This window comes from Gasterosteus aculeatus, chromosome 5 (genome assembly GCF_964276395.1).
Source record: "Gasterosteus aculeatus chromosome 5, fGasAcu3.hap1.1, whole genome shotgun sequence".
Lineage (NCBI taxonomy): Eukaryota > Metazoa > Chordata > Actinopteri > Perciformes > Gasterosteidae > Gasterosteus > Gasterosteus aculeatus.
In genome coordinates, this window is record NC_135692.1 from 16,867,879 (window position 1) to 16,895,228 (window position 27,350).

Sequence of the window (27,350 nt, forward strand, 5' to 3'; positions counted from 1 at the left end):
GAATAAAAGATGACCCACTTTTTACTTCTTTATTTTCTATCTGCTTCACCCTCGAGCTGCCAAAGCAACCAGAGGTGTGCAAGGAAAACTGTCCCTGCTCTCAGCCTCGTCTCCTCTCAGCCTCGTCTCCTCTCAGCCTCGTCTCCTTTCAGCCTCGTCTCCTTTCAGCCTCGTCTCCTCTCAGCCTCGTCTCCTTTCAGCCTCGTCTCCTTTCAGCCTTGTCTCCTCTGAGGGAACCAGCTCCGGGGGACTTGGCTGTGAGGACCTGGCGGATGAAGCGCTGCATGGAGCCAATGAGACTTAAGAAAAGCTTCCAGCTGTGTCGAGCAGTTTCACTGCATGTTGCTGCTTGTCACCTGACTGGGAGGGAGGGAGGGAGGGAGAGAGAGGGAGGGATCCACGTTCTCCTCACATTGTGAGCAGAGCAGAGATCCTGCACTTTATTGTAACTTGGAGTGGCCTCTCTCGCCGCCCCCCCCTCATGCAGTGGAGTTGAGGGGGGGTTTCCAATTGCCAGCAGCTGTTGCTCATTTCACAAAGGTCCCGCCCCCTCAGTGCTGAGGCTGCAGAGCCGCCGCTCCTCACCCAGATGATCAGCAGAGCTCCCAGCAGACAGGAAAACGTCTTCATGGTGATCGTGGTGGGGGGGGCAGACTGAGAACACGGCTCTGGTGAGTGTGTGTGTGTGTGTGTGTGTGTGTGTGTGTGTGTGTGTGTGTGTGTGTGTGTGGACGTTGGTTGGAAGTAGACGTCTGTGTTCGTCTCTTATCAGATAGTTTATCACCAGGTCGCTGCAACACATTCTTTCCATTCCCCCGTTTTAGCCCATACCCGGGGGGGGGAGGACTGCTCACGTGGGTCGGTGGGGGGGATTCATCACTAACAGCCATCAGTGCCCTTCTTATTGTCCTGATTCACCACGTTACCATGTGAGGGACCCACATGGATCCAAGAACAGCGCCTGAGTTCCCGTTTGGGTGTTTTAACGCGCTGCGGTTTCTTCTTTTCCTCTTTAGATTTCTCCTCAAATTCAGCAGAAGGTGCGACGGCGGTTCGGGAGGCCGGCCCCCACAAAGAGGTGAGAAGTGCTCCGAGGCCTCGCAGGCCGTCCTCCGCTTCCTTCAGAGAGCAGTCGTACTGCAGCAGGGCGCCGAATCGCACTTCCTGTTAGATAGAATGTCTGAGCAACAGAAATGTTTCCTGGGGTGTTTATCTCTCTCTCACACCGCCGGGCGTTTCCTCCTCTGCGTCCGATGATCGCGAGCAGAGAGGCGACAAGCTTCCATCTAAAACTCTCTCTGAGTGGAGCCCAGATCCTCGTAGGCTGATTAAATCCCCCAAAAAGAGGCCGGACCAGCATCCTCCTCTTCCCCCTCACGTCCCGGCAGGCGGCGAGGGGGTCGGGGGACGCGGCTCCCTGACGTGGGAATGGCGCTCCAGAGGAGGCTGGTGGTTGTTGTGGTGACCGCCAGCTCCCTGCTGTGCGTCTACGTGCTGTGCGTCCACCTGGAAAAGCCCCCGTCCTGGTCCACGCCCCCCCTCAAAGACGCCCCCGGCTTCATCAAGGCGCCGGGACGGAGGTGAGTTCCAACAGTCGACTCCTCAGAGGTCCATGCGCTCACTTTTAGTCGCTAGTTTGGCAAATGTGGGATTATTCCAACAAGATTCCTACAGATTAAATCCATTTAAAGCGTTCTAATACTGTGGTTAAATGAGCAATAGATTACAAATACCCCTACAACCCGTTTAGGACGAGAGTGGAATGGTTTATTTACTGTAACCAGCACTTATTCCCCCACCAGTTGTGTGGTTGTTTTATACTTTACGTCAAACTGCAGGTCGACCGTTTACCTTTGCGACTGCTTTATTGCCTCTGTGATAAACGCGGTGACAGCAGGACGATTACAAACATCGCCATGGTTACCTATAATAATTCTCTCTCCAGTAAATATTTGACAAAAACACCTTTGAACAAACTCAAAGGTCCACGTACTGGGTTGTTTTCTGGAGCTGCATCCTTTCTCCTTCACAAAAAGGTTCCCTGGTTCCAAAGGAGTCGTTGACGATCCGGGTTCCGTCCGCAGAACATTTGTGTTGTTGTTGTGTTCTTCAGAAGGTCACCTGCCGGGCTTAAAGCCGCATGTTCTGACCTCCACAGCGGCTCATCGGCCCACCAGGAGCCTCTCCGCAAAGAGACCGGCGGAGACCGGCGTACCCGCCCCCCCCCGACCGCCGCCGCTCACCCGGAGGTCACAGCGCCACCCACGGCCGCTCGGCACCAACCAGCAGAGGCCAGGGACCCGGGTGTCTCAGAGGCCGGGTCTAGGTCTGAAGGGGGGGACAGAGCCGGGACCAAAGGCCCCCCGGCACCGCAACGCCAGCAGCTCGTCGGGGGAGACGGGCCCACGGACCCCCCCTTCATCGGAGACACTTACAAGAGTGAAGACGTCCCGCCGCAAACGGTGAATCCAGTTAATGAAAAACGCTCAGATTGTCATTGTGTTTTCATAGCGACGTCCCCACAAAGTGTCCTCAGTCTGTGGTTCCACCCAAACCAGTAAAGACAACAAATCCAACAAATGTTTTATATCTTAATCCCTCCCCCCAAACCACCTTCCACCAATCAAATCACTTCTGGTCTGACGGTCAAATATCTTTACTCACCTTTGTGGGACACGTTCATCTTTTTAACCATGTGTTACCGGCCGTACGTGTGATCCGGCGTCTCTAACTTCCCATCAGCCTTTGAGACAGATCATCTGTCCTGTCCTCCAATTAAAGGCCAAATAGGCCACTGGAGTTACTGGAAATGTAGATATTCATCATTGTTATTCCCACCTGGTGATTTGTGTCACACGGAGGCGCCGTCACGCTGCCTCACTGGCTCTTTGTTTGCCAGAAAAAACAAGCCCGTGTCCCTCGGCTCCAACTCCCACCCTGAATGAGTCCTCAGCCTCTGGGAGACGGTCCAGTGAGTGAGACATCTGGGGGAGTCCGGTTTGTTGCCAGTTTGACGAGACGAGTTGGTGACATGTTGCCGTGTTTGCGTTTGTGGAACCGTTCGGCGTCTCCTCGTCTCTCCCCGTGTCCACCACGGAGACATCGTGTTACGGATGTTTTTGCGGCCGTGGTGGAGAAAGTTGTTTGTGCGTGCGGTTTGACAACAACGCGGCGACGTGTCCCCTGCTCCGTCCTCAGGAGTGCAGAGACGGCATCAGGAGTCGGGTCAAGAAGACGGCCTTCGGGGGACGTTTTCTGGAGCACATTCCGGTCCTGCAGTGGGCCGAAGACGTGACCCGGGAACAACACCAGCGCCTGAGCCGCTACCCTGGAGCACACGGCTGGGGGGGCATCGACTACGAGAGTCAGTTTGCTTTGTTTCCCTCCCTGTTTTAAATGCGCTATGATGTCATCAGCTGGAGAATACAAACAGTTTGTTAAATTCATCAAACATGAACTCACATTGTAATAAAACCCCAGAGAATGAAGCGTTCATTGATCGGCCCTTTGATTCCATTCTAAATATACAAGCAAACTATTGCAGCATTTGATGGACATTGTCCTCGTCACTGGAGACATCTGCAGCTTTTCTTGGGGAGTCTTTTGGTCTTTGGTTGATTTGTCTCTCTAACAATCGGTGCGTCAGCTCCTTTTTCTTCTGAAGATCTCGTCCAGATGAATGTGTCCGTTTGTCCTCAGCGTTGGCGGAAACTCTGTCCGTCCTCAACGCTTCTGCTAACCGGCTGCTGCTGGACGACTGGAATCACCGTGGCAACGCGTCGGCGTGCAGCCGCTGCGCCGTGGTGGGAAACGGGGGCATCCTGAAGGAGTCCAAGGTGGGGGAGGAGATCGACGGCCACCACTACGTCTTCAGGTACACGTCCAGCAGGCAGCTCCGCGTTTTCGTGTCCAAGCAGGTTTTTGTGTTCGCTGCTCTGCACACGCGCGCTCGCATGTCAACGACGTCTACGACAAACGAACTCTGTCACACGACAATAAATAAAGCGAGCGCCAGCATCCAAACGGGACGCACCCCAGGGTGCTTCACGGGGCAGGAGAGCAGGACGCTGGTTCATCTGCTTGTGGCCTCCTGCGTCTCTTCAGGACCAACGGGGCCATCGTTAAGGGCTTCGAGCGGGACGTGGGGTCCCGGACCACCCACTACACCTTCTCCACCAACACGCTGATGAACTCCTTGAGGAGCTACGCCGGCTTCAGAGGACCTCCTCAGTCTACGGTGAGGAGCGACGTGTCCTTCACGTTTCATTTCTTTAATACTTTTCTTTGGGTGTTTCTGCCAGTTTATAAACATTCATTTTCCATCAGTGACCTCGTCTGTTATCTGGTCGTCCTGCTGTAATTATGCAGATGTTCCACAGTGGATCTGCATGTAATCGACAGCAGACGAGTCTCGTGTTCCACCTGAACTTCTCACACTCTGCTGCTGCTCAACAGGAAACCAGATACGTGTTCCTGCCCGACCACGACCGCGACTTCCTGCTGATGAAGGCGGCGGCGACGCACCGCGCTGTGGAGAGAGGACGTGAGCGGGCAGAAGAGTAAGGCGCCATGATGATGATGATGATTCTCTTCGTCGTTCCTCTTCATATGTTCAGCTAGAAAAAGCCCGTAGAAACATGTGAGCGTCTTTGCTCTCGGGAGGTCGATGTCGGGTCGCCACGTTAGTCCAGACTGACGGATGCTCGCGGTCCCCAGAGGGTGAACCCTGCGGACTCCTCCTGTGGTGCCACAGGGGGAAAAGTCTCAGGTCTTTTACTCCACATAATTTCTTTTATATTTGATCCCACAGTCCCACCAAGTACTTTGGAGCCGACGTGTCAGCGGAGAAGCTGAAGATGTACCACCCCGACTTCATCCGTTACCTGAGGAACAGGTGAGGGGATGATCTGCACGGCGGGGACGGGAGCAAAGCCGATCTCAGGTTTTAATGTGGTCTTTGACCGTTTCTCTCCCAGATTCCTTCGTTCCAGCGCTCTGAAAACCAAATACAAGGCCCTTTACCGGCCGTCGACGGGCGCCGTGATGCTGCTGGCCGCGCTGCACAGCTGCGACCAGGTGAAACGCATCGTCACTGTGCTGCTCCTCGCTGTCGCTCCGCTGTTCACTGTGCGACCCGGCGGCTCGTGACCACGTGTCGCCTGCTGCTGCGTTAGAATGTGTGACGCTGTGGAACCTTTTCCCCACCTGTGCGTTGGGATCGAAGGGAGCTGTTGAAACACGAAGGTCGAGATCGGATCTCTGACGAGACAGAACCGGTTTAATCCCGACCATCTTTTTGCTTGTCTCATTCACGCAGGTGAGCGCGTACGGCTTCATGACGCCGGACTACAGGAAGTACTCGGACCACTACTACGACAAAAGCTACCGCCCGGTGGGCTTCTTCATCAACCACGACCTGCGGATGGAGATGTCTCTGTGGCAGCAGCTGCACCAGGAAGGCCTCATACGGCTCTACGGGCACCGGTGAATCCAGGTCCAGCAGGGGATCGCGTCCCGGCGTCCAAAGATGGGGGGGCACATTTTTATCAAAGCGAAAACGGGAAGAAAAAGTTTTCTTTTCATGAGTGAAATGAGGAGTATTTCTTCTTTTTATTGACAAGCAGATCGTTCAGAGGATTTACTTTTTGTTTTATTTCCTTTTTTTTAGCAGAAGTTGTCAAAACCAGACAAGATTCTGATTGATTTCGTTGTCCACTTTAAGCTTCGAGCTGAAGTCATTAACTGTTGAGGTGGTGACCACGTCCATCCTGCTTCACCTCACAGATCAGCCTCTGCTCCTTCGTTTGGAGACAGCTGAGGGATGGAAGCTTGTTCTGGTAAAGAGGAACCGAGGGAAGATTCGCTCCTTCGTATTAACATCAAAGCAAAGGTTCACACACAGTTTACACGGTTCTGTAGAACATTTACATTTCAACACCGCTTCATTTCAAACCTCTACTTCAGCAAACTTCTTAGGTTCATAGTTCAGCAGAATCCATTTTTATTGTGAATAAAATGGAGATAAACTGACGCATGTGACACTTCACCTCCCCTGAGGAGACGCCAGAGTCCCGCAGTGGACGAGTGTGAAAAGCATCTGGACCTGAACGTGGATTTAGTTAAAGGGACTTGATGTCTTTGTTTCTTTAAGCACACCAGTGTACTTTCCGCCCTCGAGGTGCCAAAGTGTGGCAATGAGAACGCTGTGTCCGATCGACTGGGCTTCTTACTAAATGTCAATCAGTAGGTTGATGTTTCTGACGTCTCCATAAGAAGTCTTTCTTGGAGGTCTCTGAGGACTCGTCTGGTGGAATCTGGTCTCCTGTCTGAGCCGTGGCGCCGACGGAACAAAGCTCCTCCACATTTATTGTTTTAGCTCCAACTGGACTCGGTGTCGATATCCGATGTTGTTCATGAGGACTGAAGGTCTGACATGGACGAAGGAAGACAAACAAACCGTGAATCAGGGAACTTTTCTATTTAACATTTACTTTTTGTGTGTAATGTGGAGTCAACACGGAGACTTTTTAACAAAGTTTTTTTAACAAAGTGCTAAATTGGAAGGAGAGGATTTTATAGAGCAATTAAATCAAAATTCAATACATTTTTGAAATCTGTATGAAATAAACGGGTTTAATTTGATCTGATTTGTGTGTCTTTTGTTCGTTGGTGTGGTTGCATAATGTTCTCAGTATTTAACTCCGTTCACATCACATTGACAGCGACTACGCCTGGTGAGTAATGACGTTGAGTCACTGTGTTTAAATGGAGAAGATCTATTAAGGGAACTGAAGTTGAACTTCTCTCAAGTGAAATAGATGTCAGGTTCCTCCTTCGCTTCCCTTTAAGGCCGCTGCTTCAGGGACCGCAAGAGTCCGGCTCTGCTGCTCTGCCAAAGCGCCTACAGCTCAACACCATGTCTGCATTTTGTTCTCCGTATAAAAGGAACTATGATTCAAAAGAGAGACGTTGTCCTTCAGGCCCGATGAGTTACTGCCCCCTGGTGGTGGAAACCGGTCAGTGCACCAGAAGATAAAGTAGGAAAAGCTCCAGATGTCTGTTTGTTCCTCCGTTGATGATGTTGCTGCAGAAACCGGTTGGAGGACACGAAGGTTCGTCCTCAGTGCGGAGGAGACTTCTGTCTCCGTGTTTGTCTCCATGTCTAAACTACACGCGCTGAGACTGTTGCTGCGACAGCGAGGCGACGCCGAGGAGACATCAGCTCTGATTGACGGATTAATATCAGATTATGAGGAGGAAATTCATCGTTTGAGAGAAAACGAGCGACGATACAAGCTGCTGGATGCTGTTTTCAGCCCCACGGTCCGATTACAGCGATCAGGTTTGTGCTTCTTCTTTGTCGCCAGTCTTCGTGTTCATTTAACGGGCCGAGTCGCGTTTCTTAGCAACCGTCTAGTTCGGCTGTGGATCCGCTAGCTAACTTAGCCAGCTGTTAGCTAAAGGTGAAAGCTAAGCGCCTCAGATCTCTTCCGGTCTCTGCACGCGCAGATGGAAACACGCACGTTGGCGCGTGTCGTTCCTCCTCTACGTCCATCTGCGGTGAACGCAAAGCAACGGAAGGAGTTGTCCGCCTCGCTTCCCGTAGCGTGCGTCGGGCCGCTGACCCGCACGGCGCCGTCTTCTTCGTGCCGCTTGGTGGCGGTTCAGCAGCTCACGAGACGCTGCTTCCCCTCCGGCCATTGTGCTTTAAGGAAGGAGACGTTAGTCGGGATGGATTTTAGCCGTCACTCCGGTTCCACTTGTGACGTCACGTCACGTTACGTTGTAACGTGTCTCACGTTAACGTGACATGCAGAACAGGAACCAGTTGCCAACTAATTTCCCGGGAAAGTTGCCATGTGACGTCGTGACGTCATTGGCCGATGAAGTAAAACTGCGTACGCAGAAAACAAAAAAATTGACTGGCCATGTCCCCTAAAAATATGTTTGTTCATTATCACATATTTCATTTGTAGATCACATTTTATATGATCAGACATTTTTAAACACAGCACATTCAATTACATGTTACTTATTATTGAGCAATTAAAATAATACATGATCAATTCTTTATTTATATAAATTCCTTGCCTGTCTCACTTCCGAAAGCCGGCTCTGATATTTGTGTATTAAGTGACAGTTGTCCATAATATGCTCCTTGTAGATGTCCAGCAGCTGCAGACTAAAGAAGAACCCCTCGACCTGAAGGAGGAAAAGGACGAAGTCTGGATCTGTGTAGAGGGAGAACAGCTTAACAGCCTGGAGAAGGCCAGTGTCAACAAGTTTCAATTAATTGATGTTACCAGTGATGTGAAGAGTGAGGATGATGAACCTCAAACCTCACAGCTTCATCAAAGCCAAACAGAGGACAACAGAGAGACGGAGCTTCCAGCCAGAAGATCAGCTACGCAGATAAAAACAGAGAAGTATGGAGAGGACCGTTACGGATCAGGACCAAGAAACGTAAATCCACATAGTCCTTCACATCCAAATACCGATGAAGAAAAGGCTTTAGAATTCTCAGAGTCTCAAGTGAGTAATGATAATTGTCAAGACCTATTGTCAAATTCTGGACCTGAAAGTCTAGGCAGAGACAATGTTTACAAGAAGACAAGGGCACCGGAGTCTGCTGCACCTGCCCTGAAGCATCAGGAACCTCATGCGTGTCATCTGGGTTGTGACATTGGGAACATACCCTTTAGCTACTTTAGGTGTAGTTATCGATTTTACTACAAGGGGTTTCTTAGGAGACACATGATGTGTCATTTTGGAAAAATGTCCTCAATTTGTTTTGGTAGTAAGAAATGCTCGAGAGGAAAGCAGAAAGAGTCACGGCAAAGAGGCCTTACAAGAGAGAAACCACATGGTTGTGATATTTGTGGTAAAAGATTTGCAGAAAAAAAAAATCTGAAGAAACATCAGATGGTCCACACAGGAGAGAAACCATTCAGTTGTGATGTTTGCGGGACTAGATTTAGAGAACAAGGAAATTTAAAGAGACACCAGAGAATCCACACAGGGGACAGACCATTTAGTTGTGATCTTTGTGGGACTCGATTTATACAAAAGGCAGGTTTGATGGAACACCAGAGGATCCACACAGGAGAGAAACCATTCTGCTGTGATGTTTGCGGTACTAGATTTAGACGAAAGGGACATTTGAGTAGACACCAGAGAATCCACACCGGAGAAAAACCATTCAGTTGTGATGTCTGTGGGTTTAGATTTTCAAACAGGGGAAACTTGAAGAGTCACCAGAGAATCCACACAGGAGAGAAACCATTCAGTTGTGATGTTTGTGGGTCAAGATTTACACAACAGGGAAATTTGAAGAAACATCAGAGAGTCCACACAGGATAGAATTGGTTCCTTTCAGTCGAACAAGATACATGATTTCAGTGTTTTAGTTAAAACCATAGCCATTTTAATCATTCTTGTTTTCTTTCTCCTGTGTTCATTTAAAGGGAACATATAATAAAAATTCCATTATTATAGACCATCGAGCATGAGGCCTCACTGCTATACAGCCTCCTGTACTGCCGTTGAGTTGGCTGCTTTCTTAAAGTCTCCTTCTCTGAATAGGTTTGATATCAGGTGCTAGTCATACCAGCAAGGAGAACGCACTGTAGTTCTGATATGGAGGAAGGAAGCCAAACAAAAACTGTTAATCATCATTAATCATTCTATTTAACCTTTACCTTTTGTGTGTAGTGTGGCGTCCACACGTATCCAGACAAAGAGACCTGGTCACTTTAACAAAGTGCAAAATGCTAAGGGGAGATTTTTAAAGTGCAATTAAAAAAATGAATTTTATTTAAAATAAACTGATTTTATCTTATCTGGTTTGAGAGTCTTTCTTCTTCTTTCAGTTGGCTTGGTTTCATAAAGCATAACTTCTGAGGAATTCAGGAACTTCAGTCGAGAAGGTCTGACGGGGGGGGGGGGGGGGGGGTAGTAGTCGTTGCAGGCGGAATGACCGACGGGGGAGGAGGGGGCTCTGTGTTCGCTGGTCGGCGAAACTGCCGTGCACGGTAAGGACAAGAAAAACGCCTGGTGACGCGTGGGGAATCTGTCAGAGGGACGAGCGCACATAATGAGGAGAAAATCCGGTCAATTTTCAAAATAAAACATTTTTCAGAAAAAAAATATAAGCTTTCTGTGGTGCGGCCCGGTACCAAACGGTCCACGGCCCGGTGGTTGGGGACCACTGCACTAGTGAACAGAAAGTGTGTTTGTGAAGGGAGTGACTGGTGTGATGTCAGTCAGTCAGTGGGGGACCGGGCTCTGTACGATATAAAATAAAATAGTTCTATTGGCCCTAAAATTGCGCAGAGAAGCAGTAAAAGATCCAACCACATACAATGTGTCTCCTGACATTAATGAAAACATAACGAACAAAGCGTGAGTGCTGAATAGTGTGTGTGTGTCTCCAACTCTCATCCTTATCGAAACTGTCTGCCTGGTTGTCTCTTTGCTTTTCTTTCTGACCTTGCATTCCTCAACCAGGATCAGACGGTAACTCCCTAAATGAGCAGGAAGAAAAACGTTTGATTGCACACAAATATATAAAACAGATTGCATATAGTTTGCTAAAATGTAAAAGTCTTCTAAGTTGTGTCCCACTTAACATGCATAAAAGTAACCCAGTAAATGCTCAAACATACAATACTACCATATGTGACTATATCCAAATACCACTTCTCTCTGCTAGTAATAGTCGCTCAGCCAGTTTGTGGAGCTTCTCAACTCAAACGGCAGAATATATTTTGGTTTCGCCTACAATTCTAGGGAAAGTTGTTCTAGCACCATTGCATTACTGTATTGCTGTTTACAACTGTCCTTGTATTTTTCATTACATACTTCCGTGTTTGTAGATTAAGAGTGACATTATGGATACATGTTCCTTGCTTGTCTCACTAATGAAAGTTGCCTCTATCAGTCAGAAGTTCGTTGTCCTTGATGTGCTCCCTGTAGATGTTGACGGAGAGGCGACGCTTCCAGCCGGCAGATCGGCTACGCAGAGAAAGACTGAGAGGGATGGAGAGGACTGTGGAGGATCAGGACCAAGCAACCTGGATCCACAGAGTCCTTCACATCCAAATCCTGCTGAAGAGCCTTCAAAATTATCTCGGCCTGAAGTGAGTTATGATTTTCAAGAACCGTTGTCGGATTCTGGACTTGAAAGTGAAGATGGGCACACACTTTGGAAGGATACTAGGACACCTGAGTCTGCTGCACCCGCCCTGAAGAACAAGGAACCACATTATTCTTATGTTGGAAAAATGTCTTCCAGCTGTTTTGGTAGTGAGAATCGCTTGAGAGTCAAGCAAAGGAGAGAGTCACGGTCAGCAGTTGTCACAAGACGGAAACCCAATCGTGGTATTTGTCGTAAAGAAAAGGGACATCTGAAGACGCACCAGAAAATCCAAACAGAGGAGAAACGATTCCGTTGTGATGTTTGTGGGACTAGATTTAGACGACAGGATAATTTGAAGCTTCACCAGAGAATCCACACAGGAGAGAAACCATTCAGTTGTGATGTTTGTCAAACTAGTTTTGGACTAAGGGAAAATTTGAAGAGACACCAGAGAATCCACACGGGCGAAACCTTTCAGTTGTGATGTTTGTGGGATTAGATTTACAGAAAAGGGAAGTTTGAAGTTACACCAGACGGTCCACACAGGAGACAAACCATTCAGTTGTGATGCTTGTGGGATTAGATTTACAGAAAAGGGAAGTTTGAAGTTACACCAGACGGTCCACACAGGAGACAAACCATTCAGTTGTGATGCTTGTGGAACTAGATTTAGACTAAGTGGAAATTTGAAGCGACACCAAAGAGTTCATATAGGATAGGTATGGCCCTTTTTAGTTTTACAAGATGAATGACTTGCTGGTCAAAACTGCTATCTCTTGGAAACAAAAAAGCCAGAAACTGTACAACTGTATATGTATTTTTTTATGTAATGTTTTTAAAATAAACTTTTTCCAGTCTTCGTTTGTTACTGAAACTGTTATGGTTCCTATGGTTTTGTATAAATTCCTGGGAATAATCTATAAAATCTAAATTTCTTGGAAAATGAATGAATTCAACTAACCCATTGAACTAGTAAACTGCTCATCAACACTTTGATATCTCAACTGCTCCGGTCTGCCTTGTGATGATAAGAGAATAAAGTGTGTTTTCTTGCTCTCTTCAGTCCCATCCAACCTCTTGAACCTGAATCTTTATTTCCTTTTTGTTTCTCACAAATTACCTTCTCTGACTGCAGTATTTCTGTGCGTCGGTCAGAGATGCAGAAGACGTTGTAGTGGTCGGTACGTACGCCCCGACCTCAGAGCCCGTTGTCATGGCTGACCCTGAACATCCGGAGCTTCGGTTCCACACATGATGCCAGCATCACGAGCCCCCCTCTCCTGAGCAGGGACACACAGACGTTTGTCACCTTAGACTATTTGACTCGAAGGAACGCTTGGAGCATCAGTATCTGTGTCAAAGCCTTTTTAATAAAAAGCAGTGACAATCGTAGTGACTTCTGGTCGGCACTTTTTGAGGCGTGATGCACGCGTCGTCCTCAGTCTTCTCAAACCTTCCTGTCAGTTGGCGTTGATGTGAAGGTCAACGTTCTGGTCATGTGCTGAAGGAGAGAACTGAAAACCACAACCTCTACGTCACACTTCTCATGATGTTTGAGTAACAAGAATGATAGGTGAGTATGTGGAATGTAGTCCTATCCATCAAAATATGAACTGAATAATTATTGTTGCTATATCAAACCGTCTCTGTACTTTATAAAACCTTTTATAAAGCTAATGCAGTGTGGTGTAATACAACAGCCCTGAATTAAATGTTTACCTCATTAACGTTTTGATGTTTCTTCCATCCAGTATTAATGAAAATGAGAGTTACACCCGTCAGTGTAATCCAGTAAAGTTCATCAGCACCACAAACTACAGCTGCTCCACTACATGACACATGTTTATCTTAAATATCCAAATTAAATCGATGAAAACGAAACAAAAGCTTGATAGTAAAACGGTCCATATTAAAATGTAATAGCAAGACCAGCAAACGTGGTGACGTCATCACGTCAGCTGCCGTTCCAAACGCGGAAATGAGGGTCTGGACTCCCGAGTCCTTTGTTCCGAGTGCGCAAGTCCGTTCTCGCCTTTTTTAGAGTTTGGGAAAGACACTCGGTTGTTGTTGCTGCTGCAGAAACCGGTTGGAGGACACGAAGGTTCGTCCTCAGTGCGGAGGAGACTTCTGTCTCCGTGTTTGTCTCCATGTCTAAACTACACGCGCTGAGACTGTTGCTGCGACAGCGAGGCGACGCCGAGGAGACATCAGCTCTGATTGACGGATTAATATCAGATTATGAGGAGGAAATTCATCGTTTGAGAGAAAACGAGCGACGATACAAGCTGCTGGATGCTGTTTTCAGCCCCACGGTCCGATTACAGCGATCAGGTTTGTGCTTCTTCTTTGTCGCCAGTCTTCGTGTTCATTTAACGGGCCGAGTCGCGTTTCTTAGCAACCGTCTAGTTCGGCTGTGGATCCGCTAGCTAACTTAGCCAGCTGTTAGCTAAAGGTGAAAGCTAAGCGCCTCAGATCTCTTCCGGTCTCTGCACGCGCAGATGGAAACACGCACGTTGGCGCGTGTCGTTCCTCCTCTACGTCCATCTGCGGTGAACGCAAAGCAACGGAAGGAGTTGTCCGCCTCGCTTCCCGTAGCGTGCGTCGGGCCGCTGACCCGCACGGCGCCGTCTTCTTCGTGCCGCTTGGTGGCGGTTCAGCAGCTCACGAGACGCTGCTTCCCCTCCGGCCATTGTGCTTTAAGGAAGGAGACGTTAGTCGGGATGGATTTTAGCCGTCACTCCGGTTCCACTTGTGACGTCACGTTACGTTGTAACGTGTCTCACGTTAACGTGACATGCAGAACAGGAACCAGTTGCCAACTAATTTCCCGGGAAAGTTGCCATGTGACGTCGTGACGTCATTGGCCGATGAAGTAAAACTGCGTACGTAGAAAACAAAAAAATTGACTGGCCATGTCCCCTAAAAATATGTTTGTTCATTATCACATATTTCATTTGTAGATCACATTTTATATGATCAGACATTTTTAAACACAGCACATTCAATTACATGTTACTTATTATTGAGCAATTAAAATAATACATGATCAATTCTTTATTTATATAAATTCCTTGCCTGTCTCACTTCCGAAAGCCGGCTCTGATATTTGTGTATTAAGTGACAGTTGTCCATAATATGCTCCTTGTAGATGTCCAGCAGCTGCAGACTAAAGCAGAACCCCTCGACCTGAAGGAGGAAAAGGAGGAAGTCTGGATCTGTGTAGAGGGAGAACAGCTTAACAGCCTGGAGAAGGCCAGTGTCAACAAGTTTCAATTAATTGATGTTACCAGTGATGTGAAGAGTGAGGATGATGAACCTCAAACCTCACAGCTTCATCAAAGCCAAACAGAGGACAACAGAGAGACGGAGCTTCCAGCCAGAAGATCCGCTACGCAGATAAAAACAGAGAAGTATGGAGAGGACTGTTACGGATCAGGACCAAGAAACGTAAATCCACATAGTCCTTCACATCCAAATACCGATGAAGAAAAGGCTTTAGAATTCTCAGAGTCTCAAGTGAGTAATGATAATTGTCAAGACCTATTGTCAAATTCTGGACCTGAAAGTCTAGGCAGAGACAATGTTTACAAGAAGACAAGGGCACCGGAGTCTGCTGCACCTGCCCTGAAGCATCAGGAACCTCATGCGTGTCATCTGGGTTGTGACATTGGGAACATACCCTTTAGCTACTTTAGGTGTAGTTATAGATTTTACTACAAGGGGTTTCTTAGGAGACACATGATGTGTCATTTTGGAAAAATGTCCTCAATTTGTTTTGGTAGTAAGAAATGCTCGAGAGGAAAGCAGAAAGAGTCACGGCAAAGAGGCCTTACAAGAGAGAAACCACATGGTTGTGATATTTGTGGTAAAAGATTTGCAGAAAAAAAAAATCTGAAGAAACATCAGATGGTCCACACAGGAGAGAAACCATTCAGTTGTGATGTTTGCGGGACTAGATTTAGAGAACAAGGAAATTTAAAGAGGCACCAGAGAATCCACACAGGGGACAGACCATTTAGTTGTGATCTTTGTGGGAGTCGATTTATACAAAGGGCAGGTTTGGTGGAACACCAGAGAATCCACACAGGAGAGAAACCATTCTGCTGTGATGTTTGCGGTACTAGATTTAGACGAAAGGGACATTTGAGTAGACACCAGAGAATCCACACAGGAGAAAAACCATTCAGTTGTGATTTTTGTGGGACTAGATTTATACACAGGGGAGATTTGACTAACCACCAGAGAATTCACACTGGAGAGAAACCATTCAGTTGTGATGTTTGTGGGACTAGATTTAGACAAAAGGCAGGTTTGAAGAGTCACCAGAGAATCCACACAGGAGAGAAACCATTCAGTTGTGATGTCTGTGGGTTAAGATTTACACAACATGGAAATTTGACGAAACACATGAAGTTACACTCTGTAGAGAATCAAATCAGTTGTGATGTTTGTGGGATTAGATTTTCAGACAAGAGACATTTGAAGACTCACCAGACTATCCACACAGGAGAGAAACCATTCTGTTGCGATGTTTGTGGGACTAGCTTTAGACTAAAGAGCGATTTGAAAACCCACCAGAGAATCCATACAGGAGAGAAACCATTCAGTTGTGATTTATGTGGGTCAAGATTTTCAAACAGGGGAAACTTGAAGAGTCACCAGAGAATCCACACAGGAGAGAAACCATTCAGTTGTGATGTTTGTGGGTCAAGATTTACACAACAGGGAAATTTGAAGAAACATCAGAGAGTCCACACAGGATAGAATTGGTTCCTTTCAGTCGAACAAGATACATGATTTCAGTGTTTTAGTTAAAACCATAGCCATTTTAATCATTCTTGTTTTCTTTCTCCTGTGTTCATTTAAAGGGGACATATAATGAGAATTCCATTATTATAGTTCTTCTACACCTTAATGTGGATGTTTGGCATGTTTACCAAACAATGGAGAAAAACAACTTGCGTGTTTTTTGTGATTCCTGTAATGAATTAATCTCATTAAAACAGCTTGGAGGAAGACGACAGTTTATCAGACGTTTATTCAGATTGGAATCTTCCAGGTGTGTCGTGTGAGCTCCATACGACCATCGAGCATGAGGCTTCACTGCTTTACAGCCTCCTGTACTGCCGTTGAGTTGGCTGCTTTCTTAAAGTCTCCTTCTCTGAATAGGTTTGATATCAGGTGCTAGTCATACCAGCAAGGAGAACGCACTGTAGTTCTGATATGGAGGAAGGAAGCCAAAAAAAAACTGTTAATCATAGAACTTTTCTATTTAACATTTACCTTTTGTGTGTAATGTGGCGTCCACACGTATCCAGACAAAGAGACCCGGTCACTTTAACAAAGTGCACAATGCTAAGGGGAGATTCTTAAAGTGCAATTAAAAAAATGAATTTTATTTAAAATAAACTGATTTTATCTAATCTGGTTTGTGAGTCTTTCTTCTTCTTTCAGTTTGTCTGGTTTCATAAATGTCGCATAACTTCTGAGGAATTTAGGAACTTCAGTAAATATGTTAGAGTGAAGGCAATTTGGCATCAACTACGTCTGGAGAGTAATGTTTCCACTGCTGAATAATGTTCAGTCACTGTGTTTGTTTTTGCGCAGTTATACAGTTGATACGCATTCTGACTTCAAAGTACGATGGACGAATCATTGACCCGAAGACACGGTCGGGAGGTGAATTTATCTTACCCCCCCCCGTCAACGAATGACTCAAAGAAAGATTTGTTAATTTTACTGAACGAGATTCAAAGAACCAAGTCGGTAAAATTGTCAGTAATATCTTACCACCACCACCCCCGTCAACTCGAATGACTCGAAGAAATCTCTGAGACAAAACCAGTTGAAAACCCCTGCCCTAGAGGGGTAATATCCTTCTCACCTTTTTCACCCTTGACCTGTTTTCATGCCTGACTATTACAAAGAGAACCGGCGGGATTATTTTCCAGGTCGGTTGCGAAAGACTGAAAACCAGGCTTGGCATGGTTGTGCTGCTTGTAGTCATGTGGCAATTGTTGTGTTCAAAATGAAGAAACGCCGGACGGACAGAGGTCATCGCTGATCAAAAGGTTAAAATCAAATGTATTTAATAAAAGTGATGGTGTTTTGGTAAAAAGAACATCTCAGCTGAGGAGCCGCTGGTCTCAGCCACCAACAGGCCCCAGGTCAGTCCTTTTGACCATCCCTAGAGCCCGTCTGTCGCCTCCACCAGTGAACTCGAGAACAATGGTTCCTACAGGTATTTATAACAATGCTTAAAGGTGTAAAAGTCAGTGTCCACACCTCTGGGAGTCTTCTGGTGAGTTCAATGTAACTCGGATTTCGAATGGCCCTTAGTCAATATCAGTTGTTGTTCAAGTATTACATGCATGCATTCCAGTTGATTACATTACATCAAATACAATCATAACTGCATTGGTATTGTTCTATTACAGTTGCAGAATTACAGTGGTTTGACAATATTGTCATTACTTTATTGATTACACAATTTCAGAATCATGGCTGTATTCTGGTGTACACTATATGCATTTTTATTAATTTTATGAACCGGATCGTCAATTTATTTCTAATATCCTACACTATGGAATCCCAGAGTTCTTTAGTTTTGGACTACGGAGACCAACAGTCACACAACCTCTGCTAAAAGCCCCATAGGCTCCAATACAAATCTGGCGACATATTTTTCAAAAAATCCAGAAGGTACACGTTTTGTAAACTGCCTTATTTATTACCAGACAGACATACAAAAAACCCTCCCTGTGTTCAGCAGAGTCTTGGGTCTCGTAAAAACGTCGTATTTTTTAGATAGCTTTTATAGTTTTGCGCTGGTTGTCATTTGTTTGAGGTGTGGATTCTGTGTAACACGTGCCCTGTCTCTGCCCTTTGCAGCAGCTCGTTAATGAGCACAGGTGCGCCGTTGCCGTGGTTACTCGCACACACGCTGCAGGATCTGTCTGTGACTCACAGCTGCTCCTATTCATTAGTGGAGTCACGTGACGCAGCTATGCTTTCTGTCTTCTGATAAAGACACTCGCCCCCCCTCCCCCCTCCACCCTGACCTCTGCTCACTGTTAATCACTCACTCAGTCTGTCTGTCTGTCTGTCTTTTTCTCCTCCTCTCTCTCTTCCTCACCCTCTCACCCTCTCTCCCTCTATCTACACCCCCCCACCCCACCCCACCCAATCCAATAGGTGCACTGTTGCCGCGGTTACTCGCACATAAACGCTGCAGGATCTCTGTCTGTGACTCACAGCTGCTCCTATGACCTGATTAGTGGAGTCACATGACGCAGCTATGCTTTCTGTCAACAGACCAATATGATAAAGACACTCGCCCCCCCTCCCCCCTCCACCCTGACCTCTACTCACTGTTAATCACTCTCAGTCAGTCAGTATGTCTGTCTATTTCTCCTCCTCTCTCTCTTCCTCACCCTCTCACCCTCCCTCCCTCTATCTACACCCCCCCACCCCACCCAATCCAATAGGTGCACTGTTGCCGCGGTTACTCGCACATAAACGCTGCAGGATCTGTCTGTGACTCACAGCTGCTCCTATGACCTGATTAGTGGAGTCACATGACGCAGCCATGCTTTCTGTCTTCTGATAAAGACACTTGCCCCCCCCCTCCACCCTGACCTCTGCTCACTGTTAATCACTCACTCAGTCAGTCTGTCTGTCTGTCTATTTCTCCTCCTCTCTCTCTTCCTCACCCTCTCACCCTCCCTCCCTCTATCTACACCCCCCCACCCCACCCCACCCAATCCAATAGGTGCGCCGTTGCGTGGTTACTCGCACACAAAGCTGCAGTATCTCTGTCTGTGGCTCACAGCTGCTCCTATGACCTGATTAGTGGAGTCACATGACGCAGCTATGCTTTCTGTCAACAGACCAATATGATAAAGACACTCGCCCCCCCTCCCCCCTCCCCCCTGACCTCTTCTCACTGTTAATCAGTCAGTCAGTCTGTCCATTTCTCCTCTCTCTCTCCCTCTATCTCTTCCTCACCACCCCTCCCTTCCTCCCGCTCTCACCCTCCCTCCCTCTATCTACACCCCCTCACCCCACCCAATCCATCCATCCATCCATTGTCAAACCGCTTATCCTGCACACAGGGTCGCGGGGGGGGGGCTGGAGTCCATCCCAGCCAACTTCGGGCGATAGACAGGGTACACCCTGGATTGGTCGCCAGCCAATCGCAGGGCTAACACAGAGACATACAACCATTCACACTCACATTCACACATCTACGGGCAATTTAAAGTCCCCAATTAACCTGATCCCCAGAGCATGTCTTTGGACTGTGGGAGGAAGCCGGAGAACCCGGAGAGAACCCACGCAGACACGGGGAGAACATGCAGACCCAGGACCTTCTTGCTGTGAGGCAACAGTGCTAACCACCACGCCACCGTGCCGCCCCCCACCCAATCCAATAATATCAAAATAAAAGCCCCATGGAGGGAATTCTTATTTACCAGCGCTAATCTCACGTCCCTTAGCCAGCCTTCTTTTGCACACGGCTCTGTTGTCTGTTCTGAATGTTAGATGTAGCCACGCCCCCTGATTTGCATATAAGAACGTGAAATGTAAAACGGCATTATGAAATACGTTTCTGGAAATGAAAAACGGGATTATAAAATAAAAGACTCTGGAAATGAAAAGTGGCATTATGAAATCAAAGACTGGAAATGAAAAGTGGCATTATGAAATAAAAGGTCCTGGTAATGAAAAATGCCATTAATTAAATGTATTCAATATTTATGTATTTATTGCCTCATTTATTTATTTCATGATGTATTTCAAATGCATATTTCTTGTATTTACATATTTATTCATTTATTTAATTTGGACTAAAACGGCACTCCATACACTTCTTACATGTACCATTATCCGTAAGGGGGGCAGAGGAATAGCTAAACGTGTGACACACCGAGCAAGAAAGAGCAGGAGAGGTAGGGAGGGAAGACATCACTAGGTTAGCTGCTAAGCTAATGCTAATAGAAATAACGTTGACGCTAAACAACGCCTAAGCAACTATTCGATGGAGCAGAAATTTGCTAGACTTAACACATAGATAAGAATTCACTGCTTGTGATGAAAAATATTACGCTACAGTCAACTCAGTAAAGCTGTGAAAAGTTCGATGACGTCAAACGCGCTGTCAACAGGAAGTGACGCAACACGAGTCCTTTGTTCCGAGTGCGCAAGTCCGTTCTCGCCTTTTTTAGAGTTTGGGAAAGACACTCGGTTGTTGTTGCTGCCGCAGAAACCCGTTGGAGGACACGAAGGTTCGTCCTCAGTGCGGAGGAGACTTCTGTCTCCGTGTTTGTCTCCATGTCTAAACTACACGCGCTGAGACTGTTGCTGCGACAGCGAGGCGACGCCGAAGAGACATCAGCTCTGATTGACGGATTAATATCAGATTATGAGGAGGAAATTCATCGTTTGAGAGAAAACGAGCGACGATACAAGCTGCTGGATGCTGTTTTCAGCCCCACGGTCCGATTACAGCGATCAGGTTTGTGCTTCTTCTTTGTCGCCAGTCTTCGTGTTCATTTAACGGGCCGAGTCGCGTTTCTTAGCAACCGTCTAGCTCGGCTGTGGATCCGCTAGCTAACTTAGCCAGCTGTTAGCTAAAGGTGAAAGCTAAGCGCCTCCGGCCATTGTGCTTTAAGGAAGGAGACGTTAGTCGGGATTGATTTCAGCCGTCGCTCCGTTTCCACTTGTGACCTGTGAATCAATGAAGTGGAGGCTTATATATAAACTATATCGTTTACGGATCACCGTGTGTCTCACGTCACACGCGTAACAGGAACCACCGTGTGACCTCCAGTTTATTTATTTATCATGGACTTTATTGCCCCGTGCATCCACACTGCTGCTTTTCATCGCGGACACATTTGTGCCGTATTTTCCTCCACAACTTTGTGCGCCTCTCGACGGGCAAACCGGTGTTACGTGCCTACTGTTTTTTTAACCTACTGGTTGCTCAGAAACGCCACCAAAACCAGTTGTCTTGGTTCCCTCTGAACCAAATGGTTTTCTAGCCACTGACGATGTACAATTTGATGACAAGTACAGGAAACAGCGGCGACATCAGTGAGCTCGAGTGGTCGGCGGCGTAACGCGTCCGTCTTGTAACGTTTTGTCATTTTGCTCGCGGGGGATCGAATCCAGGTTGCGGCGATCTTTTAGTAAATCAATTTTCTTCAATGTATTTCTTCATACGTGGCAGTGACGTAGTGTTCACTTATACGATCTTAATCGCTGCAATGGACATGTGATGACTTTTGAACATTTACAGCAATATGTTTACTAATGTGTGACGAATCAGGTGACTGAGGCGGACAACATCTGCCGCTGTAGGGGAAACAAACACGCACGCGTAGACAAACCAGTAGGTTCAAAAACCAGTAGACACGTAACACCGGCAAACCGGCGTTTGCGGCGATCTCCCTCCGTGAATCCAACCCGCTTCTACAACCCGCCAATGACGGCTCGTGTAAGCGCTCATATTTACGCATTTCTTCCGACAAAAGTTCTTAAATCTGCCCCGTTCTCTCGTAAACGTTCTTCTTTTTAATAACGGCGGCGTCGGGCTATGAAAACGGAAATGTGAGACTCCGTAAAGGACGTAGTTAGCGGACCGATCACAGCCGTGCGCGCTGCGGGAGGCTGCGCAAGCATAGAAAAATGACTCGACACACGCAAGGATGTGTGAAAAGCGACGCAAGGGGGTCGTGCGTCTGCGTCGCTCTGAAAACGCAGAAGCATAAACTAGGCTTTTGTGAACAATCTAGGGGAAATAGAAGATAACTTTTTAAAGCAGTTCCTGAAAAGTTAACATTGGGAAATTATGGTTATAATATTATTTTAATTGATTTTTAAATTAAAAACAGTAGTGTTGCTTTGTCATAATTGTTGGAATGCATTGAGCATTCAAAGTATTGTTCTTCAAATCTTTATTTCTTCTTCTTCTATTTCTTCCGTGGCACCTTTCAACTCCTTCACACTTTCAGCTATTAAAACCGTTCAAATGTTAAAATATTCAACTCCTTTCCTGCTATGACTTTTCAGCTTCCTGCCTCTTAAGCTTGAATTTATATAAATCAATAATCAATAATTTTTACATGGTTTTCCAATGGAGATCGCTTTTCAAGTCCTCTTAAACTTCAACTTTCAGATTCTTTAGCTTGTCAATCTTTCAGCTACAGACACCATTTCAACTTTCAAATGTTGACACAAGTCTCAACTATTTTATAAAAAAACTGCTTGTTGATATCTATTGTATTTTTTTCATAATCACTGATTATGTTTCACTAGTTCTTCGCTCCGTTTCTGAGTTTAACATGAGCTGGAGACGCTAGAGTGTGGGGCAGCGTCAGAATCTGGTTAAAAAAATATGGAACTTTGGTCCTCAGAGCCAAAGTATACACTCTAGAGGCTTCATTTCTTCAGATTAATGAGGGCATGGTTGTGCTGATTGGATCAATGCGTTCATGGAATCCCAGAGTTCTTTAGTTTTGGCCTACGGAGACCAACAGTCACACAACCTCTGCTAAAAGCCCCATAGGCTCCAATACAAATCTGGCGACATATTTCTCAAAAAATCCAGAAGGTACACGTTTTGTAAAGTGCGACAGGAGCCGTAGTTACTGTCTCTGCCCTTTGCAGCTCGTTAATGAGCACAGGTGCGCCGTTGCCACGGTTACTGGCACACAAAGCTGCAGGATCTCTGTCTGACTCACAGCTGCTCCTATGACCTGATTAGTGGAGTCACGTGACGCAGCTATGCTTTCTGTCAACAGACCAATATGATAAAGACACTCGCCCCCCCTCCCCCCTCCACCCTGACCTCTACTCACTGTTAATCACTCACTCAGTCTGTCTGTCTATTTCTCCTCCTCTCTCTCTCTTCCTCACCCCCCCACCCCACCCAATCCAATAATTTCAAAATAAAAGCCCCATGGAGGAAATTCTTACTGTAATGTTTGTGATGAGGCCTATTAATTAAAAACTTCTTAGTTTGAATAACAAACATTCTGTCTCCCAACCCCCCCAACTGCTATTAATACTATAACTACTACTAATGTTATTACAAATACTACTATGGCTAATAGTATTAGTATTCCAGCTGTTTCTACTGCTATTGATACTAAACCGACTTCTACTGCTAGTACTACTAATACCACAATTACAACTATAACTAATACTACTAATATTACTACAAACAATTTAAAACCTCTTTTTATTCATCTCAGCTTTTGTTATTTCTGTATTTTTTAAATTAATTTAAGCTCCAGCAACTTCTGTATTTTTTAGAAATTCTATTGAAATTCAGCTTCTCCACATCCTGTATTTTCAGCAGTTCTTTAAAATAATTTCAGCTTTTCTTATGCCTCCTATTAACAGCAATGTTTTAATATTAATTTCTGTATTTTTTTGCAATATTTCACATTTATTTCAGCTGTTTTCATTTTTGGTTTTTCAGCAAATCTATTGAAATTCCATGCAGCTTCTCCCATATCTGTATTTTCAGCAATTTCAAATTAATTTCAGCTTTTCTAACGTCTGTAATTTCAGCAAATGTATTCAAATTCCCTTCAACTTTCTGTATTTTCAGCTATTTTTAAAAATTCATTTCAGCTTTCAGCTTCTTGCATTCCAACGCATCTTCAGCAGGAAATGCATTTAAGTATTTATAGTATTAAATCTAGTGTTGTTTTTGACTACTTCATATTGGGCACACATTTTTGTAATTTTGGGTCTGTCTCTGTGCTTTTCGGGCCGTACAAGCCCCACTAGGTCACACCGTGTATAGAGGTGCATTACATTTCAAGCTGCGGCTCACATGTCAGAGGCTCTGCTCGCTCCCGACCCTCCTAGAACCTCCACTAATTCCAGACCGTCCGAGACGCCGCTTACTGTGTGTGGAGCTTCTCAACTCAATAAATGTCGGGGGAAATTTTGGTTTTGAATTCAATTGTAGGGGAAATGGTTCCAGCAAAAAAATGTATTTGTGTTTTTGTGTATTACATTCTCTCTTTGTATAAATTCATTGGTTGTCTCTCAAATCAGTCTGAAATCATAGTTGTCCATAATGTGCTCCCTGTAGATGTTCAGCAGCTGTTGCAGATTAAAGCAGAGGTTCCCTCTCAGTGCCAGGACGAGGACCAGGAGCCCCTCCACCTAAAAGAGGAAAAGGAGGAAGTCTGGACCAGTCTAGAAGGAGAGCACCTTAACAGGCTGGAAGAGGCCAGTGTCAACAAGTTTCAATTCATTGAAGTTACTGTGAAGGGTGAGGATGACGAACCTCAAACCTCACAGCTTCATCAAAGCCAAACAGAGGCGCCGCTTCTGGATGGAAGATCAGCTACGCCGATAAAAACGGACAGTGATGGAGAAGGCTGTAGTGGGTCAGGACCAGCTATAAACCTACAGCCACATAGTCCTTCACACCCAAATACTGATAAAGAAAAGGCTTCAGAATTTTATGAGACTGAAGTGAGTTATGATTGTCAAGAACCGTTGTCAGATTCTGGACCTGAAAGTCTGGACGGGGTCAATGTTTGCCAGGAGACGAGGGCACCAGAGTCTGCTGCAGCTGCCCTGAAGCATAAGGAACCCCTTGCATATCATGCAGGTTGTAACATTGGCGACAAACCCTTTAGCTACTTTAAGTGTAATAATCGATTTTGCTACAAGGGGTGTCATTTTGGGACAAAGAAGAAAAAGGAAAAGAAATGCTTGAGAGTAAAGCAAAAAGAGTCACAGCCAAGAGTTCTCACAAGTGAGAAACCACATACTAGTGATATTTGTGGTAAAAGATTTACAGAAAAGAAGAATCTGAGGCAACATGAGAAGAGTCACACAGGAGAGAAACCACATAGTTGTGATATTTGTGGTAAAAGATATACAGAAAAGAAGAATCTGAGGCAACATGAGAAGAGCCACACAGGAGAGAAACCACATAGTTGTGATATTTGTGGTAAAAGATATACAGAAAAGAAGAATCTGAGGCAACATGAGAAGAGCCACACAGAAGAGAGACTATTTAGTTGTGATGTTTGTGGATTTAGATTTAAAGAACAGAGAATTTTAAAGGCGCACCAGATAGTCCACACAGGAGAGAAACCATTCAGTTGTGATGTTTGTGGAAGTGCATTTCGACGAAAGGGAGACTTGACGAGACACCAGAGAATCCACACAGGAGAAAAACCATTCAGTTGCGGTGTTTGTGGGCTCAGTTATTCAGAAAAGGGAAATTTGACGAAACACCAGAACTTACACTCTGTAGAGAATCAAATCTGTTGTGATGTTTGTGGGATTAGATTTTCAGAGAAGAGACATTTGAAGAATCACCAGACTATCCACACAGGAGAGAGACCATTCTGTTGCGATGTTTGTGGGTCTAGCTTTAGACTAAAGAGCGATTTGAAAACCCACCAGAGAATCCATACAGGAGAGAAACCATTCAGTTGTGATGTGTGTGGGAAAAGATTTATAGACCGTGGAGCTGTGAAAAAACACAAGATAATGCACACCGGGGAGAAACCATTGATTTGTCATTTGTGTGGGACTAGGTTTAGATGTCAGGCACATTTGGATATTCACCGGAGAATCCACACAGGGGAGAAACCATTCCGTTGTGATGTGTGCGGAACAGGATTTAGACATGAGGGATATATGAAAATACACCAGAGAATCCACACAGGAGAAAGACCATTCAGTTGTGATGTTTGCGGGAAAAAATTTATAGAAATTGCAGCTCTAAATAAACACAAGAGAGTCCACACAGGAGAGAAACCATTCCTTTGTAATTTGTGTGGGACTAGATTTGGATATAAAGGAAATTTGGATAGTCACCGGAGAACACACACAGGAGAGAAACCATTCAGTTGTGATGTTTGCGGAACAGGATTTAGAGAAATGGGACATTTGAAGAAACATCATAAAATCCATATGAGAGAAACCAAATAGTTGTGATGTTTTTGGAACAAGATAGACACTAAAGGGAACTTTGAATAATCACCAGAGAATCCACACAGAAAATAAACTGTTCCTTTCAGTTACTCAAGCGTAAGCCTAGTTTACGCTTCTGCCTTTTCAGAGCGACGCAAGGAAACGCAGACGCAAGAGCCCCTTGCGTGCGTCAACCTATTTTTCTAGGTTTGCGTCGAAAGCGATGCAACACAATGAAAGTCCCATGTATCTTCACAGCCATGGGTTTGCTGTAAATGTTTTTTTTCTATCTTAGTTAATGGTTTAATTAGCACAACAATCTCTTACAATTCATTCATTTGACACAACGGTGCATAAAGACGCAGACACAGAAGCATGCGCCAGCCTTTAAAGACATTTATAATTGGTTAAAACTATAGCAGTTTTTATCATTCTTGCTCTTTCTCATGTTGTTTTTTAAAGAAAACGTTAAGTCTTGTTTAAAGATGTGATGTATCTTCATTAAAAGCATAGTGGGTCTGTGATGGAGGTAAACTATCAATGTCGTACAAATAAATCTAATTAAAACGCGTTTTCCACCTTGTAAAATCTACAAAAACATAAACCTTTTCACGTTTTTGTGTATTACTGTGTCTTTTATATGTCTATTATACAGGCCCCTTTTAATAAGTTTAATTTCCTGGGAATAAGCTTCTATAAAATGTAAACACTCTTAGAAATAAATCAATTCAACTTGTTTCCAAAACCATTTTTGTATGTGCTACAGAATCATTGCGCTGCTTTTATTAATAAGATCATCATTTTAGCACCTGATTTGGTTTCTGTGAGAATCCTCTTTTTTTATCGTTCCTGCCAACCACACTGTTGGTTCACGGTTCGGCACGCTGCTTTCTGAAAGCTGGAATCTGGATCAAGTGTATTTGGTAGGTTGCAATCTGAAACTTCACCACCAGATGGTCAAATTTTGGTGCTGTCCCTTTAACTACCACAGAATCACATAATTATCTCCAGCATAATAGGGTACATATCAGTAGAATAACCTAAACCAATGTACTTTTCTTTAATCCTTTTTGTCACTGTGCAAACGGCACTGATAACAACAGTCGTCACACTTCCTGAATTGTTGATCCACAGGAGGAGAAAGTGCATCTTTTAGGGACAACTCCACCATCTTTTAGCTTAGGTGGAGTCGTGGGGGATGGAGTCAGGACAGTCTATCAAATCTGCAGTAGAACTCATTCAGCTCGTCTGC

General features: G+C 45.5%; 4 protein-coding genes and 1 long non-coding RNA gene across 5 annotated transcripts; 4 read left to right on the forward strand and 1 right to left on the reverse strand.

Moving 5' to 3' along the window:
• Positions 1-421: 421 nt before the first annotated feature.
• Positions 422-6,639, forward strand: st6galnac (ST6 (alpha-N-acetyl-neuraminyl-2,3-beta-galactosyl-1,3)-N-acetylgalactosaminide alpha-2,6-sialyltransferase). Its single transcript, XM_040177273.2, has 11 exons — positions 422-671; positions 1,017-1,078; positions 1,268-1,580; positions 2,159-2,462; positions 3,199-3,364; positions 3,700-3,874; positions 4,105-4,237; positions 4,456-4,559; positions 4,811-4,894; positions 4,977-5,076; positions 5,318-6,639. Exons 3-11 carry the CDS (start codon positions 1,429-1,431, stop codon positions 5,486-5,488), a joined length of 1,389 nt encoding a protein of 462 aa, XP_040033207.2. The 5' UTR covers positions 422-671; positions 1,017-1,078; positions 1,268-1,428; the 3' UTR covers positions 5,489-6,639.
• Position 6,640: 1 nt separating this feature from the next.
• Positions 6,641-9,838, forward strand: LOC120819645 (uncharacterized). Its single transcript, XM_040177266.2, has 2 exons — positions 6,641-7,342; positions 8,165-9,838. The coding sequence occupies exons 1-2, from the start codon at positions 7,054-7,056 to the stop codon at positions 9,358-9,360; spliced, it is 1,485 nt and encodes a 494-aa protein (XP_040033200.2). The 5' UTR covers positions 6,641-7,053; the 3' UTR covers positions 9,361-9,838.
• A 921-nt stretch (positions 9,839-10,759) lies between these two features.
• Positions 10,760-13,185, reverse strand: LOC144407946 (uncharacterized). The gene is made up of 3 exons (XR_013467663.1): positions 12,857-13,185; positions 12,258-12,417; positions 10,760-11,243 (listed from the first exon to the last, which is right to left on the reverse strand). It is a non-coding gene; the product is annotated as an uncharacterized LOC144407946 (long non-coding RNA).
• LOC120819640 (uncharacterized) lies at positions 12,252-16,155 on the forward strand. The gene is made up of 2 exons (XM_040177247.2): positions 12,252-13,468; positions 14,286-16,155. The coding sequence occupies exons 1-2, from the start codon at positions 13,285-13,287 to the stop codon at positions 15,899-15,901; spliced, it is 1,800 nt and encodes a 599-aa protein (XP_040033181.2). The 5' UTR covers positions 12,252-13,284; the 3' UTR covers positions 15,902-16,155.
• A 3,884-nt stretch (positions 16,156-20,039) lies between these two features.
• LOC120819638 (uncharacterized) lies at positions 20,040-26,843 on the forward strand. Its single transcript, XM_040177241.2, has 2 exons — positions 20,040-20,654; positions 24,252-26,843. The coding sequence occupies exons 1-2, from the start codon at positions 20,471-20,473 to the stop codon at positions 26,114-26,116; spliced, it is 2,049 nt and encodes a 682-aa protein (XP_040033175.2). The 5' UTR covers positions 20,040-20,470; the 3' UTR covers positions 26,117-26,843.
• The last annotated feature ends 507 nt before the right edge of the window (positions 26,844-27,350 follow it).